At 43.9% G+C, this 14,862-nt stretch overlaps 1 protein-coding gene across 1 annotated transcript in view; it reads left to right on the forward strand.

Annotated features, from left to right (window-relative positions):
- The window catches only part of LOC311110921 (VPS10 domain-containing receptor SorCS1-like), a gene marked incomplete at both ends in the record, with an annotated part of 73,117 nt that overhangs the window by 13,073 nt on the left and 45,182 nt on the right, over positions 1-14,862 (forward strand). The window contains 3 exons of the mRNA XM_084153560.1: positions 3,444-3,508; positions 4,319-4,437; positions 4,647-4,736. Of these exons, the coding sequence (XP_084009686.1) occupies positions 3,444-3,508; positions 4,319-4,437; positions 4,647-4,736 (274 nt within the window). The remainder of the gene's footprint in view (positions 1-3,443; positions 3,509-4,318; positions 4,438-4,646; positions 4,737-14,862) is intronic.

Raw genomic sequence — 14,862 nt, forward strand, 5'->3', positions numbered from 1 at the left:
GGCAAGGGAGATCAATACTTTTTGAGTGATCAGGCAGCTTTTAACATTTTGATAAATAATGCCATCAGGACAACATTATCTCTTAAAGTGAATGACTCAATTAGAATACAATAATTAGGTCAACATTTGACTAAAACTTATTTCACAAACTGTATCACTTGGGAACAAATGATGATCAAGCGCTTTCTAGCCCAAAACAGGAGCCAAAGAAAGATGTAGTGGAAGCAATGTATCATCGAAGTAAAGCCATTATTGGTCTCTTGTTCTAAACAGTTTATATATTTGCCCTAAGATTTCCTTATGGAGTTGATACCAGAGTAGAGCTGGATGCAATATTGAGTAACACATTAGCTTTTTAATTAGTTACAGGTATATGATGAATTGATACTAGTTTGCATGTAGGTTTCTGTACAGGTTATGTATAGGTCTACTGTATGCAATATTTAGCAAGATTGCTGCTTTCAATTCCATTTATCTGTTCTCCTTTTTATATTATTGTTGAAACATTTGATTTAGAGGTTTACTTTAGACGGCTTGGGTTTATGTATCTATTCCATATTTATTTGTTGTTTACAACTTCTATGATCCTGATATTATTGCCATCAATTATAAAACTGTCCTCTCAGAGGCAAACAAAGGTGTAGACCCTCCTACCAAACATATATCTGTTTTGTTTGTGGTATGAATATTACATTCAGGTAGGACAAAATACAGTTAATATCTTAAGTTATTTTTTACGCCACATAACTGCAGTTTATCTACTGTTACCGTAGCCTCGCCTTGGCAGATTTACACCATCAACCTGTTAACAAGCCACATAGATCACACAATGCAGGCATGTAGTCCATACAGTCCAGAGTGATAGAGGAACATATAAGGAACCTGTTTAAGAACATGGGGCTGCTGTTCTCCAATATAAGAGGATGAAGTATTTGACAGAAAGTCCATTTAAAATAGATGGAGTAGCAAGGCAATTACAGAGTGCTGAGGGAAGCAGGATGGGCCCTTTTTTATAATGGCTCAGACACTGACACAGTCTGGAAAGTGAGGAGAAACCCATTTTCTTCCACAATAGTTGCTATTTATACAACAAGTGCTCACTCTTGTCACTCCGCACTTAACCGCTGCCTCCCAGTTGAGGCTCTATTGAAAAAGGATGAAATGGCTCCGAGGCACCTTCCCTCTGAATTACCCCACATGCCAAGTGATTTACGGGGCCATGTTTACGGGACATTTTTGTTGTCGCTGTTATTTTTTTCAACGAGAAAGGGGTCAAGATTTCAAGCAGCTAGGTTCTCTATTATAATTTAATTGAATCAAAATGGAAATCACAAACATTGTCATCCTTCAAATGTCTTCCGACATGACTTTGTCCTCTCTAGAAAGCTGACATTTTAATAGAAAGGTAGAACTAGCACGATTGAACAGAGGGGTTGACATTTGTAAATTAATATCTCTGTTCTGAGTTCTGCTTTTGATTAATTTCTCGGTCTCTCACTTTTTTTATGACTGTGAAGCACTGTCTTTGTTCACAGGATCCTTTTGGAATAGATGAAAACCAACAGAATGATTAATAATGTTTCCCATACAGATTGATGTCAGTGTGCCTTTCTTCATCTTGTTAAACCAATGATTTTTAAAATCACAGGGCACACCTATACTCTTCAATGATCAGATCACATCTAGATCATGAGCTAAATGTACATGTCATTGATGAAAATGTTGAGATTCTATCATAAATTAACTGATGCTATTATAAACCCAAACATACAGTGTTTACCATATACAGTGGGGGAAAAAAATATTTAGTCAGCCACCAATTGTGCAAGTTCTCCCACTTAAAAAGATGAGAGAGGCCTGTAATTTTCATCATAGGTACACGTCAACTATGACAGACAAAATGAGGGATAAAAATCCAGAAAATCACATTGTAGGATTTTTAATGAATTTATTTGCAAATTATGGTGGAAAATAAGTATTTGGTCACCTACAAACAAGCAAGATTTCTGGCTCTCACAGACCTGTAACTTCTTCTTTAAGAGGCTCCTCTGTCCTCCACTCGTTACCTGTATTAATGGCACCTGTTTGAACTTGTTATCAGTATAAAAGACACCTGTCACACTCCAAACTCCACTATGGCCAAGACCAAAGAGCTGTCAAAGGACACCAGAAACAAAATTGTAGACCTGCACCAGGCTGGGAAGACTGAATCTGCAATAGGTAAGCAGCTTGGTTTGAAGAAATCAACTGTGGGAGCAATTATTAGGAAATGGAAGACATACAAGACCACTGATAATCTCCCTCGATCTGGGGCTCCACGCAAGATCTCACTCCGTGGGGTCAAAATGATCACAAGAACGGTGAGCAAAAATCCCAGAACCACACGGGGGGACCTAGTGAATGACCTGCAGAGAGCTGGGACCAAAGTAACAAAGCCTACCATCAGTAACACACTACGCTGCCAGGGATTCAAATCCTGCAGTGCCAGACGTGTCCCCCTGCTTAAGCCAGTACATGTCCAGGCCCGTCTGAAGTTTGCTAGAGTGCATTTGGATGATCCAGAAGAGGATTGGGAGAATGTCATATGGTCAGATGAAACCAAAATATAACTTTTTGGTAAAAACTCAACTCGTCGTGTTTGGAGGACAAATAATGCTGAGTTGCATCCAAAGAACACCATACCTACTGTGAAGCATGGGGGTGGAAACGTCATGCTTTGGGGCTGTTTTCTGCAAAGGGACCAGGACGACTGATCCGTGTAAAGGAAAGAATGAATGGGGCCATGTATCGTGAGATTTTGAGTGAAAACCTCATTCCATCAGCAAGGGCATTGAAGATGAAACGTGGCTGGGTCTTTCAGCATGACAATGATCCCAAACACACCGCCCGGGCAACGAAGGAGTGGCTTCGTAAGAAGCATTTCAAGGTCCTGGAGTGCCCTAGCCAGTCTCCAGATCTCAACCCCATAGAAAATCTTTGGAGGGAGTTGAATGTCCGTGTTGCCCAGCGACAGCCCCAAAACATCACTGCTCTAGAGGAGATCTGCATGGAGGAATGGGCCAAAATACCAGCAACAGTGTGTGAAAACCTTGTGAAGACTTACAGAAAACGTTTGACCTGTGATATTGCTAACAAAGGTTATTTAACAAAGTATTGAGAAACTTTTGTTATTGATCAAATACTTATTTTCCACCATAATTTGCAAATAAATTCATTAAAAATCCTACAATGTGATTTTCTGGAAAAGAAATTCTAATTTTGTCTGTCATAGTTGACGTGTACCTATGATGAAAATTACAGGCCTCTCTCATCTTTTTTAGTGGGAGAACTTGCACAATTGGTGGCTGACTAAATACTTTTTTCCCCCACTGTAATGCACATATCATATTTGAAAAGATGTTCTGCCTTGCAGTGTTCCTCAGTTGTCGCTCCTCTCCCCACAGGTCAAAACTGGGTTTGGACAAAGAACCAGGAATGATTCACTTGGAGACAAGTGTTTCTGACAGACGTGAGTCATCATCACATCAAGGACATCGAATTCAGGGATTTTATTATTAGGTCTCTAGGGATCATCATTTACACACACAAGTGACATTTTCCATCTGCGAAATAGCCTTTACAGGGTGCAAAATTACAGAGACCTTACCAAGAACCATCATATTTCAAACAGACAGGAGGGAACTTAGCACAAAATGAGTTTGGAATACTGCAGCTGTTACTGCAGCATAAGTTTGCAGCTATTATATTCAGAAGGGAATAGAATACCAAAAAACAAAGCATAAAACACGCTTATCTATATTTACACTTACGCTTATCTTACCTTTAGTTTACCGATTAGGATATACTACCATTGGAAACAAAGAGGAACAAATCCAATTTTGCACTGGTGCAAAGCCCTACGCAGTCATCTTTTTACACAATAGTCATAATGAGAGGAAACTGATCTTCAAGTACACATAACTCTAACCCACGCAAATTGGCTGCATCCAGACACACTCTCTTCTTTACAATTAAGTTTATTCATTTACTAAGGGGCAGTTGGTCTGACTGGGCTCTTAAGTTGGACGGAGTGTTTAGAATGTCTGTTCCATAAGGGCTCCAGAGTTAATGTCTTGTCCCTGAGGAGAATGACTCATTTGGCTAGAGCTAACTCACAGGGACACTCATTCCATCTCTGTTAATAGTGGAAATAGAAATTGGCCTCTCTGCTCTTCTGCTTTCTACTATCAATGAAATTAATGCTAGACTCTGATTGAATAGTCTCAGAACACTTATTTTCTCCTGTTACATTGTAGAAATGATTTATCTTCTGTTATAGGGTCCCAGTATATAACTTGTAAGCTGCAGAACTGCACAGAGGCCAACAAAGGCAGGCCTTTCCCTGGATTTATCAGCCCGGATTCCCTGGTGGTTCAGGACCAGTATGTTTTCATTCAGGTGGGAATTTGGAATATTTCTGAGGTAATAAAAAGGCACTAAAACGGTTGTGTGAAAATACTATCTTAATGTACAGTAACCTTGTAACGAATAATGACCATAATCCAAGAGAGAATGGTATAAAAACATACAACTAAGACTGTTACATAATTAGTAGTGTCTGTCAGCCCAATTTACAGTGATTTACTGTAACAATTTTGTTTCTCTAGGTACCAATGGGTGGCCAGCCTGTCCATTATGTGTCATACAAAAGAAATGCTTTCTTTCCCATGAAGCTGCCTAAGTACACATTTCCAAAGGTGGGTTGGAAATATTACTTTGAGATTAAAATACTTTATTATTACTACTAACTTGTTATGAATCCAGTGTGCAACAGTTTCTTACCCTTTTGAACTGTTTTGATGTCACAACACTGATACAAAATATGTTCTTGCTTTTCCTGCTTTCCCAAGGCCAACTTTAATGAAATAAACATACAAATATTGAATAGAATATATATATATATACACTGAAGAAAATTATAAACGCAACATGTAAAGTGTTGGTCCCTTGTTTCATGAGCTGAAATAAAAGATCTCAGAAATGTTCCACACGCACAAAAAACGTATTTCTCTCAAATTTGGTGCTCAAATTTGTTTACATCCCTGTTAGTGAGCATTTCTCCTTTGGCCAGATAATCCATCCACCTGACAGCTGTGGCATATCAAGAAGTTTATTAAACAGCATGATTATTACACAGGTGCAACTTGTGCAGGGGACAATAAAATGCCACTCTAAAATGTGCACACAACACAACACAATGCCACAGATGTCTCAAGTTTTGAGGGAGCATGCAATTGGTATGCTGACTGCAGGAATGTTCACCAGAGTTGCCAGAGAATTAAATGTTAATTTCTCTTCCATAATGTCACGCCCTGGCTCTGGGGACTATGTTATGTTGAGCCAGGGTGTGTAATTCTATGTTTGATTTTCTATGTTGGGCTGAGTGACTCCCAATCAGAGGCAACGAGTGTCAGCTGGGTGTCTCTGATTGGGAGCCATATTTAACTGTCTGTCTTTCACTTTGTGTTTGTGGTTTCTTGTTCATTTCGGTTTGTGTTAAACTGTAGATGTCACGTTATCGTTTATTGTTTTGATCGTGTGATCAGTAATAAAAGGATATGTTCACCTTCAACGCTGCGCCTTGGTCCTCATCTCTAACCAACGATCGTGACAGAAGAAATCACCATAACAGGACCAAGCAGCATGAAGAAGAGAGAGGATGGACTTGGGAGCAGTTGAGTAGGAGTCTCGACTGGGCCAAGCCAAGAGAAGAGGAGAGAGGTTGGAGTTTGGAGCAGTGGGGTGAGAGTCTGGCGAGAATGATGGAGGCCTGGCCCACGGGGAGGAGAGACCCCCAGAAAATTTTTAGGGGGGGGCTCACGACGTCGGGGCAGCAGGAGGCCGCTATGGAGCGGTCCAGCGGGGTTGCAGAGGAGGCCGCCAGGTTACGGGGGCCACTGGTAGAAGAGGGGATGGAGGGTGTAGAGGCACGGCGAGAGGTACTGGCGTGTGTTGCCAGTCCGGTCCGGCCCGTTCCAGATCCCGGTGTAGAGCCAGTGGTGTGTGTCCCCAGTACGGTCCGGTCTATTCCTGCTCCCCGCACCAAACCTACGGTGTGCGTCGACAGCCCAGCCCGGCCCGTTCCTGCGCTCCGCACCAAGTCTGTGGTGCGCGTCGCCAGCCCAGTCCGGCCCATCCAAGCTTCCCGCACCAAGCCAGTGGTGTGCGTCGTCAGTCCGGCACGGCCCGTGCCTGCTCTCCGCACCAAGTCTATGGTGCGTTTCGTCAGCCCTGTCCGGCCCGTTCCTGCTCTCCGCACCAAGTCTGTGGTGCGCGTCGCCAGCCCAGTCCGGCCCATCCAAGCTTCCCGCACCAAGCCAGTGGTGTGCGTCGTCAGTCCGGCACGGCCCGTGCCTGCTCTCCGCACCAAGTCTATGGTGCGTTTCGTCAGCCCTGTCCGGCCCGTTCCTGCTCTCCGCACCAAGTCTGTGGTGCGCGTCGCCAGCCCAGTCCGGCCCATCCAAGCTTCCCGCACCAAGCCAGTGGTGTGCGTCGTCAGTCCGGCACGGCCCGTGCCTGCTCTCCGCACCAAGTCTATGGTGCGTTTCGTCAGCCCTGTCCGGCCCGTTCCTGCTCTCCGCACCAAGTCTGTGGTGCGCGTCGCCAGCCCGGTCCGGCCCGTCCAAGCTCCCCGCACCGGGTCAGTGGTGCGCGTCGTCAGCCCGGTCCGGCTCATTCCTGCTCCCCGCACCAAGTCAGGGGTGCGCTTCGTCATCCCGGTCCGGCCCGTTCCTCCTCCACGCATCAAGCCAGGGGTGTGCGTCGTCAGTCCAGCACAACCCGTGCCTGGGTCATGTCCGGAGCCGGATCCGCCGCCGAGGCGGAGTGCCCACCCGGTCCCTCCCCTGTTGTGGTTGTTTGGCGCGGCCGGAGTCCGCGCCTTTGGGGGGGGGTACTGTCACGCCCTGGCTCTGGGGACTATGTTATGTTGAGCCAGGGTGTGTAATTCTCTGTTTGATTTTCTATGTTGGGCTGAGTGACTCCCAATCAGAGGCAACGAGTGTCAGCTGGGTGTCTCTGATTGGGAGCCATATTTAACTGTCTGTCTTTCACTTTGTGTTTGTGGTTTCTTGTTCATTTCGGTTTGTGTTAAACTGTAGACGTCACGTTATCGTTTATTGTTTTGATCGTGTGATCAGTAATAAAAGGATATGTTCACCTTCAACGCTGCGCCTTGGTCCTCATCTCTAACCAACGATCGTGACACATAAGCCGCCTCTAACATCATTTTAGAGAATTTGGCAGTACGTCCAACCAGCCTCACAACCGCAGACCACGTGTATGGCGTTGTGTGGGTGAGTTGTTTGCTGATGTCAACATTGTGAACAGAGTGCCGCATGGTGGCGGAGCGGTTATGGTATGGGCAGGCATAAACTATAGACAATGAACACAATTGCATTTTATTGATGGCAATTTCAATGACGAGATCCTGAGGCCCATTGTCGTGCCATTCATCTGCCACCATCACCTCATGTTTCAGCATGATAATGTCGCAAGGATCTGTACAAATTTCCTGGAAGATGAAATGATCTGTGTTCTTCCATGGCCTGCATACTCACCAGACATGTCACCAATTGAGCATGTTTGGGTAGTCTGGATCGACGTGTACGACAGCGTGTTCCAGTTCCTGCCAATATCCAGCAACTTCAAACAGCCATTGAAGAGGAGTGGGACAACATTCCACAGATCACAATAAAAAGCCTGATCAACTCTATGCGAAGGAGAACTGTTGTGCTGCATGAGGAAAAAGGTGGTCACACCAGATACTGACTGGTTTTCTGATCCACACACCTACTATTTTTTATTAAGGTATCTGTGACCAACAGATGCATGTCTATATTCCCAGTCATGTGAAATCCATTGATTAGGGCCTAATGACTGATTTCCTTATATGAACTGTAACTCAGTGAAATCTTTGAAATTGTTGCATGTTGTGTTAAATTTTTGTTTTATTTTCTGACTATACAAAACATTAAGAACATGACAGACTGACCAGGTGAAAGCAATGATCCCTTATTGATGTCACTTGTTAAATCCACTTCAATCAGTGTAGATGAAGGGGAGGAGACAGATTAAAGAAGGATTTTTAAGCCTTGAGACAATTGAAACATCGATTGTGAATGTGTGCCATTTAGAGGGTGAATTGGCAAGAAAAAAATATTGAAGTGCATTTTAATGGGGCATGGTAGTAGGTGCCAGACAAACTGGTTTGTGTCAGAACTACAACGCTGCTAGGTTTTTTACGCTCAACAGTTTCCTGTGTGTATCAAGAATGGTCCACCTCCCCAAGGGAGTGGAGTCAACATGGGCCAGCATCCCTGTGGAACTCAGTCCATGCTCAGACGAATTGAGGCTGTTCAGATGGAAAAAGGGGGGGGGGGGGCAACTCAATATTAGGAAGATCTTACTAATGTTTAGTATACTCAGTACCAGTCAAAAGTTTGGACACAGCTACTCATTCAAGGGTTTCTCTTTATTTTTTACTATTTTCTACATTGTAGAATAATAGTGAAGACATCAAAACTATGAAATAACACATTTTTAGTCATTTAGCAGACGCTCTTATCCAGAGCGACTTACAGGAGCAATTAGGGTTAAGTGCCTTGCTCAAGGGCACATCGACAGATTTTTCACCTAGTCGGCTCGGGGATTAGAATCAGCGACCTTTCGGTTACTGGCACAACCTCTTAACCACTAAGCTACCTGCCGCATACTACATATGGAATCATGTAGTAACCAAATAAGTGTTAAACAAATCAAAATATATTTTATATTTGTGATTCTTCAAATAGCCACCCTTTGCCTTGATGACAGTTTTGCAAACTCTTGGCATTCTCTCAACCAGCTTCACTTGGAACGCTTTTCCAACAGTCTTGAAGGAGTTCCCGCATATGCTGAGCACTTGTTGGCTGCTTTTCCTTCACTCTGCGGTCCAACTCATCCCAATTGGGTTGAGATCGGGTAATTGTGGAGGCCAGGTCATCTGATGCAGCACTCCATCACTCTCCTTCTTGGTAAAATAGCCCTTACACAGCCTGGAGGTGTGTTGGGTCATTGTCCTGTTGAAAAATAAATTATATTCCCACTAAGCCCAAACCAGATGGGATGGCATATCGCTGCAGAATGATGTGGTACCCATGCTGGCGAAGCATTTATTTGAGCTGCAATTTCTGAGGCTGGTAACTCTAATTAACTTATCCTCTGCAGCAGAGATAACTCTGGGTCTTCCATTCCTGTGGTGGTCCTCATGAGAGCCAGTTTCATCATACCTCTTGATGGTTTTTGTGACAGCACTTGAAGAAACTTTAAAAGTTCTTGAACTGTTCCATATTGACTGACATTCATGTCTTAAATTAATGATGGACTGTTGGTTCTCTTTGCTTATCTGAGCTGTTCTTGCCATAATATGGACTCGTTTTCTTACCAAATAGGGCTATCTTCTGTATACCCCTCCTACCTTGTCAAAACAACACTGATTGGCTGAAACGCAATAAGAAGGAAATAAATTCCACAAATTAACTTTTAAAAAGTAGGTGTGTCCAAACTTTTGACTGGTAGTGTGTATATACACATGTATGGTTCATTCGGAAAGAATTCAGACCACTTTACTTTTTCCAGATTTTGTTCCGTTACAGCCTTATTCTAAAATGGAATAAATTGTTTTTAGATAAGTATTCAGACCCTTTACTCAGTACTTTGTTGAAGCAGCTTTGGCAGCGATTACAGCCTAGAGTCTTCTTGGGTATGAGGCTACACGCTTGGCACACCTGTCTTTGGCGAGTTTCTCCCATTCTTCTCTGTAGATCCTCTCAAGCTCTGTCAGTTTGGATGGGGAGCGTCGCTGCAGAGCTATTTTCAGGTCTCTCCAGAGATGTTCAATTGGGTTCAAGTCCGGGCTCTTGCTGGGCCACTCAAGGACATTCATAGACTTGTCCCAAAGCCACTCTTGCGTTGTCTTGGCTGTGTGCTTAGGGTCTTTGGAAGGTGAACCTTCGCCCCAGTCTGAGGCCCTGAGTGCTCTGGAGCAGGTTTTCTTCAAGGATCTCTTTGTACTTTGATCCTAAATAGTCTCCCATTCTGTACCGCTGAAAAACATCCACAGAGCATTTTTTTTTAATTTTTTTTTTATTTCACCTTTATTTAACCAGGTAAACCAGTTGAGAACAAGTTCTCATTTACAACTGCGACCTGGCCAAGATAAAGCAAAGCAGTGCGATAAAAACAACAACACAGAGTTACATATGGGGTAAAACAAAACAAAGTCAAAAATACAACAGAAATACATACATATACAGTGTGTGCAAATGTAGCAAGTTATGGAGGTAAGGCAATAAATAGGCTATAGTGCAAAATAATTACAATTAGTATTAACACTGGAATGATAGATGTGCAAGAGATGATGTGCAAATAGAGATACTGGGGTACAAATGAGCAAAATAAATAACAATATAGGGATGAGGTAGTTGGGCGGGCTAATTTCAGATGGGCTGTGTACAGGTGCAGTGATCGGTAAGGTGCTCTGACAACTGATGCTTAAAGTTAGTGAGGGAGATAAGTGTCTCCAGCTTCAGAGATTTTTGCAATTTGTTCCAGTCATTGGCAGCAGAGAACTGGAAGGAATTGCGGCCAAAGGAGGTGTTGGCTTTGGGGATGACCAGTGAGATATACCTGCTGGAGCGCAGACTACGGGTGGGTGTTGCTATGGTGACCAATGAGCTAAGATAAGGCGGGATTTGCCTAGCAGTGATTTATAGATGGCCTGGAGCCAGTGGGTTTGGCGACGAATATGTAGTGAGGACCAGCCAACAAGAGCGTACAGGTCACAGTGGTGGGTATTATATGGGGCTTTGGAGACAAAACGGATGGCACTGTGATAGACTACATCCAATTTGCTGAGTAGAGTGTTGGAGGCTATTTTGTAAATGACATTGCCGAAGTCAAGGATCGGTAGGATAGTCCGTTTTACGAGGGCATGTTTGGCAGCATGAGTGAAGGAGGCTTTGTTGCGAAATAGGAAACCGATTCTAGATTTAACTTTGGATTGGAGATTCTTAATGTGAGTCTGGAAGGAGAGTTTACAGTCTAACCAGACACCTAGATATTTGTAGTTGTCCACATACTCTAGGTCAGACCCGTCGAGAGTAGTGATTCTAGTCGGGTGGGCGGGTGCAAGCAGCGTTCGGTTGAAGAGCATGCATTTAGTTTTACTAGTGTTTAAGAGCAGTTGGAGGCTACTGAAGGAGTGTTGTATGGCATTGAAGCTCGTTTGGAGGTTTGTTAACACAGTGTCCAATGAAGGGCCAGATGTATACAAAATGGTGTCGTCTGCGTAGAGGTGGATCTGAGAGTCACCAGCAGCAAGAGCGACGTCATTGATATACACAGAGAAAAGAGTCGGCCCAAGAATTGAACCCTGTGGCACCCCCATAGAGACTGCCATAGGTCCAGACAACAGGCCCTCCGATTTGACACATTGAACTCTATCTGAGAAGTAGTTGGTGAACCAGGCGAGGCAGTCATTTGAGAAACCAAGGCTATTTAGTCTGCCAATAAGAATGCGGTGGTTGACAGAGTCGAAAGCCTTGGCCAGGTCAATGAAAACGGCTGCACAGTACTGTCTATTATCGATCGCGGTTATTTCCTCCAGCATGATGCTGCCACCACCATGCTTCACCGTAGGGAAGTTTCCTCCAGATGTGACGCTTGGCATTCAGGCCAAAGAGTTCAATCTAGGTTTCATCAGAGCAGAGAATCTTGTTTCTCATGGTCTGAGAGTCCTTTAGGTGCCTTTTGGCAAACTCCAAGCGGGCTGTCATGTGCCTTTTAATGAGGAGTGGCTTCCGTCTGGCCACTATACCATAAAGGCCTGATTGGTGGAGTGCTGCCGAGATGGTTGTCCTTCTGAAAGGTTGTACCATCTCCACAGAGGAACTCTGGAGCTCTATCAGAGTGATCATCGGGTTATTGGTCACCTCCCTGACCAAGACCCTTCTCCCCCGATTGCTCAGTTTGACTGGGCGGCCAGCTCTAGGAAGTGTCTTGGTGGTTCCAAAATTCTTCTGAATGCACTGTACATGTGTATATATATATACACACATATATATATATATATATATATATATATATATATATATATATATATATATATATATATATATATATATACTGCTAAAAAAATAAAGGGAACACTTAAACAACACAATGTAACTCCAAGTCAATCACACTTCTGTGAAATCAAACTGTCCACTTAGGAAGCAACACTGATTGACAATACATTTCACATGCTGTTGTGCGAATGGAATAGACAACAGGTGGAAATTATAGGCAATTAGCAAGACACCCCCAATAAAGGAATGGTTCTGCAGGTGGTGACCACAGACCACTTCTCAGTTCCTATGCTTCCTGGCTGATGTTTTGGTCACTTTTGAATGCTGGCGACGCTTTCACTCTAGTGGTAGCATGAGACGGAGTCTACAACCCACACAAGTGGCTCAGGTAGTGCAGCTCATCCAGGATGGCACATCAATGCGAGCTGTGGCAAGAAGGTTTGCTGTGTCTGTCAGCGTAGTGTCCAGAGCATGGAGGCGCTACCAGGAGACAGGCCAGTACATCAGGAGACGTGGAGGAGGCCGTAGGAGGGCAACAACCCAGCAGCAGGACCGCTACCTCCGCCTTTGTGCAAGGAGGAGCAGGAGGAGCACTGCCAGAGCCCTGCAAAATGACCTCCAGCAGGTCACAAATGTGCATGTGTCTGCTCAAACGGTGAGAAACAGACTCCTTGAGGGTGGTATGAGGGCCCGACGTCCACAGGTGGGGGTTTTGCTAACAGCCCAACACCGTGCAGGACGTTTGGCATTTGCCAGAGAACACCAAGATTGGCAAATTCGCCACTGGCGCCCTGTGCTCTTCACAGATGGAAGCAGGTTCACACTGAGCACATGTGACAGACGTCAGGAGACCATCCGCCACCTCATCAGGAGCATGCCCAGGCGTTGTAGGGAGGTCATACAGGCACGTGGAGGCCACACACACTACTGAGCCTCATTTTGACTTGTTTTAAGGACATTACATCAAAGTTGGATCAGCCTGCAGTGTGGTTTTCCACTTTAATTTTGAGGGTGACTCCAAATCCAGACCTCCATGGGTTGATACATTTGATTTCCATTGATAATTTTTGTGTGATTTTGTTGTCAGCACATTCAACTATGTAAAGAAAAAAGTATTTAATAAGATTATTTCATTCATTCAGATCTAGGATGTGTTGTTTAAGTGTTCCCTTTATTTTTTTGAGCAGTGTATATAAATATATATATACACACAGTGCATTCGGAAAGTATTCAGACCCCTTGACTTTTTCCAAATGTTGATACGTTACAGCCTTATTCTTAAAATTATTAAATGGTTTTTTTCCTAATCAATCTACACACAATACCCCATAATGACAAAGCAAAAACAGGTTTTTAGAAATTTAGCAAATGTATAAAAAAAACAACTGAAATATCACATTTACATAAGTATTCAGACCCTTTACTCAGTCCTTTGTTGAATCACCTTTGACAGCGATTACAGCCTTGAGTCTTCTTGGGTATGACGCTACAAGCTTGGCACACCTGTATTTGGGGTTTCTCCCATTCTTCTCTGCAGATCCTCTCAAGCTCTGTCAGGGTGGATTGGGAGCGTCACAGCACAGTTATTTTCAGGTCTCTCCAGAGATGTTCATTTACATTACATTTAAGTCATTTAGCAGACGCTCTTATCTAGAGCGACTTACAAATAGGTGCATTCACCTTATAGCCAGTGGGATAACCACTTTACAATTATTGTTATTATTATTTTTTTTTAAATTTTCGATAGGGTTCAAGTCCGGGCTCTAGCTGGACCACTCAAGGACATTCAGAGACTTGTCCCGAAGACACTCCTGTGTTGTCTTGGCTGTGTGCTTAGGGTTGTTGTTCTGTTGGATGGAGCTGAGATGGCGCCGGAGGAGATGGCTGCCATTTTACGGCCCCCTAACCAACCGAGCTTCTGGATATCAGGACAGCGATTACTCACCCCGTATTGGACCAAGATTTTTTCTTCAACGAGTCAGACACAAAGGATATTCTACAGACACCCGACAAGGCCCAAATCCCCGTCATTCGCATGAGAAAGAGATGGAGATATCGTGGACGTAGGTCCGCGAGCGAGTGATCTGCCTCTTCCATCAGTCCTAATAGCCGACATACAATCATTGGAAAACAAAATAGACGACCTAAGATCAAGAATATCCTACCAACGGGACATTAGAAACTGTAATATCTTATGTTTCACCGAGTCGTGGCTGAACGACAACATGGATAACAAACACCTGGAGGGATATACACTACATCGGCAGGATAGAACGGCTGACTTCGGTAAGACAAGGGGTGGCGGTCTGTGTATATTTGTAAACAACAGCTGGTGCACAAAATCTAATATTAAGGAAGTCTCAAGGTTTTGCTCGCCAGTGGTAGAGTGTCTCATTATAAGCTGTATACCACAGTATATAACAGTATATGTAGTCCTCTGTAGCTCAGCTGGTAGAGCACGGTGCTTGTAACGCCAGGGTAGTGGGTTCGATCCCCGGGACCACCCATATACAAAAAAAACCTCAATGTGGAACGGATTCTATTATTGACTTACCTTTTATCTAGAATCTCCAGTTGAAACTAGCTAGCCAGCTAACTAGCTACTTGCTATTAGCCACCGTTAGCGGTTTTCACCCAGAACATCAGATTTTCTGCCGGAATAACTGAATGACTGGACATTAACACCGGATCGCAACTAGCTAGCCACAACCGGATG

The sequence above is a fragment of the Coregonus lavaretus genome (genome assembly GCF_964263955.1).
Source record: "Coregonus lavaretus genome assembly, chromosome: 36".
Lineage (NCBI taxonomy): Eukaryota > Metazoa > Chordata > Actinopteri > Salmoniformes > Salmonidae > Coregonus > Coregonus lavaretus.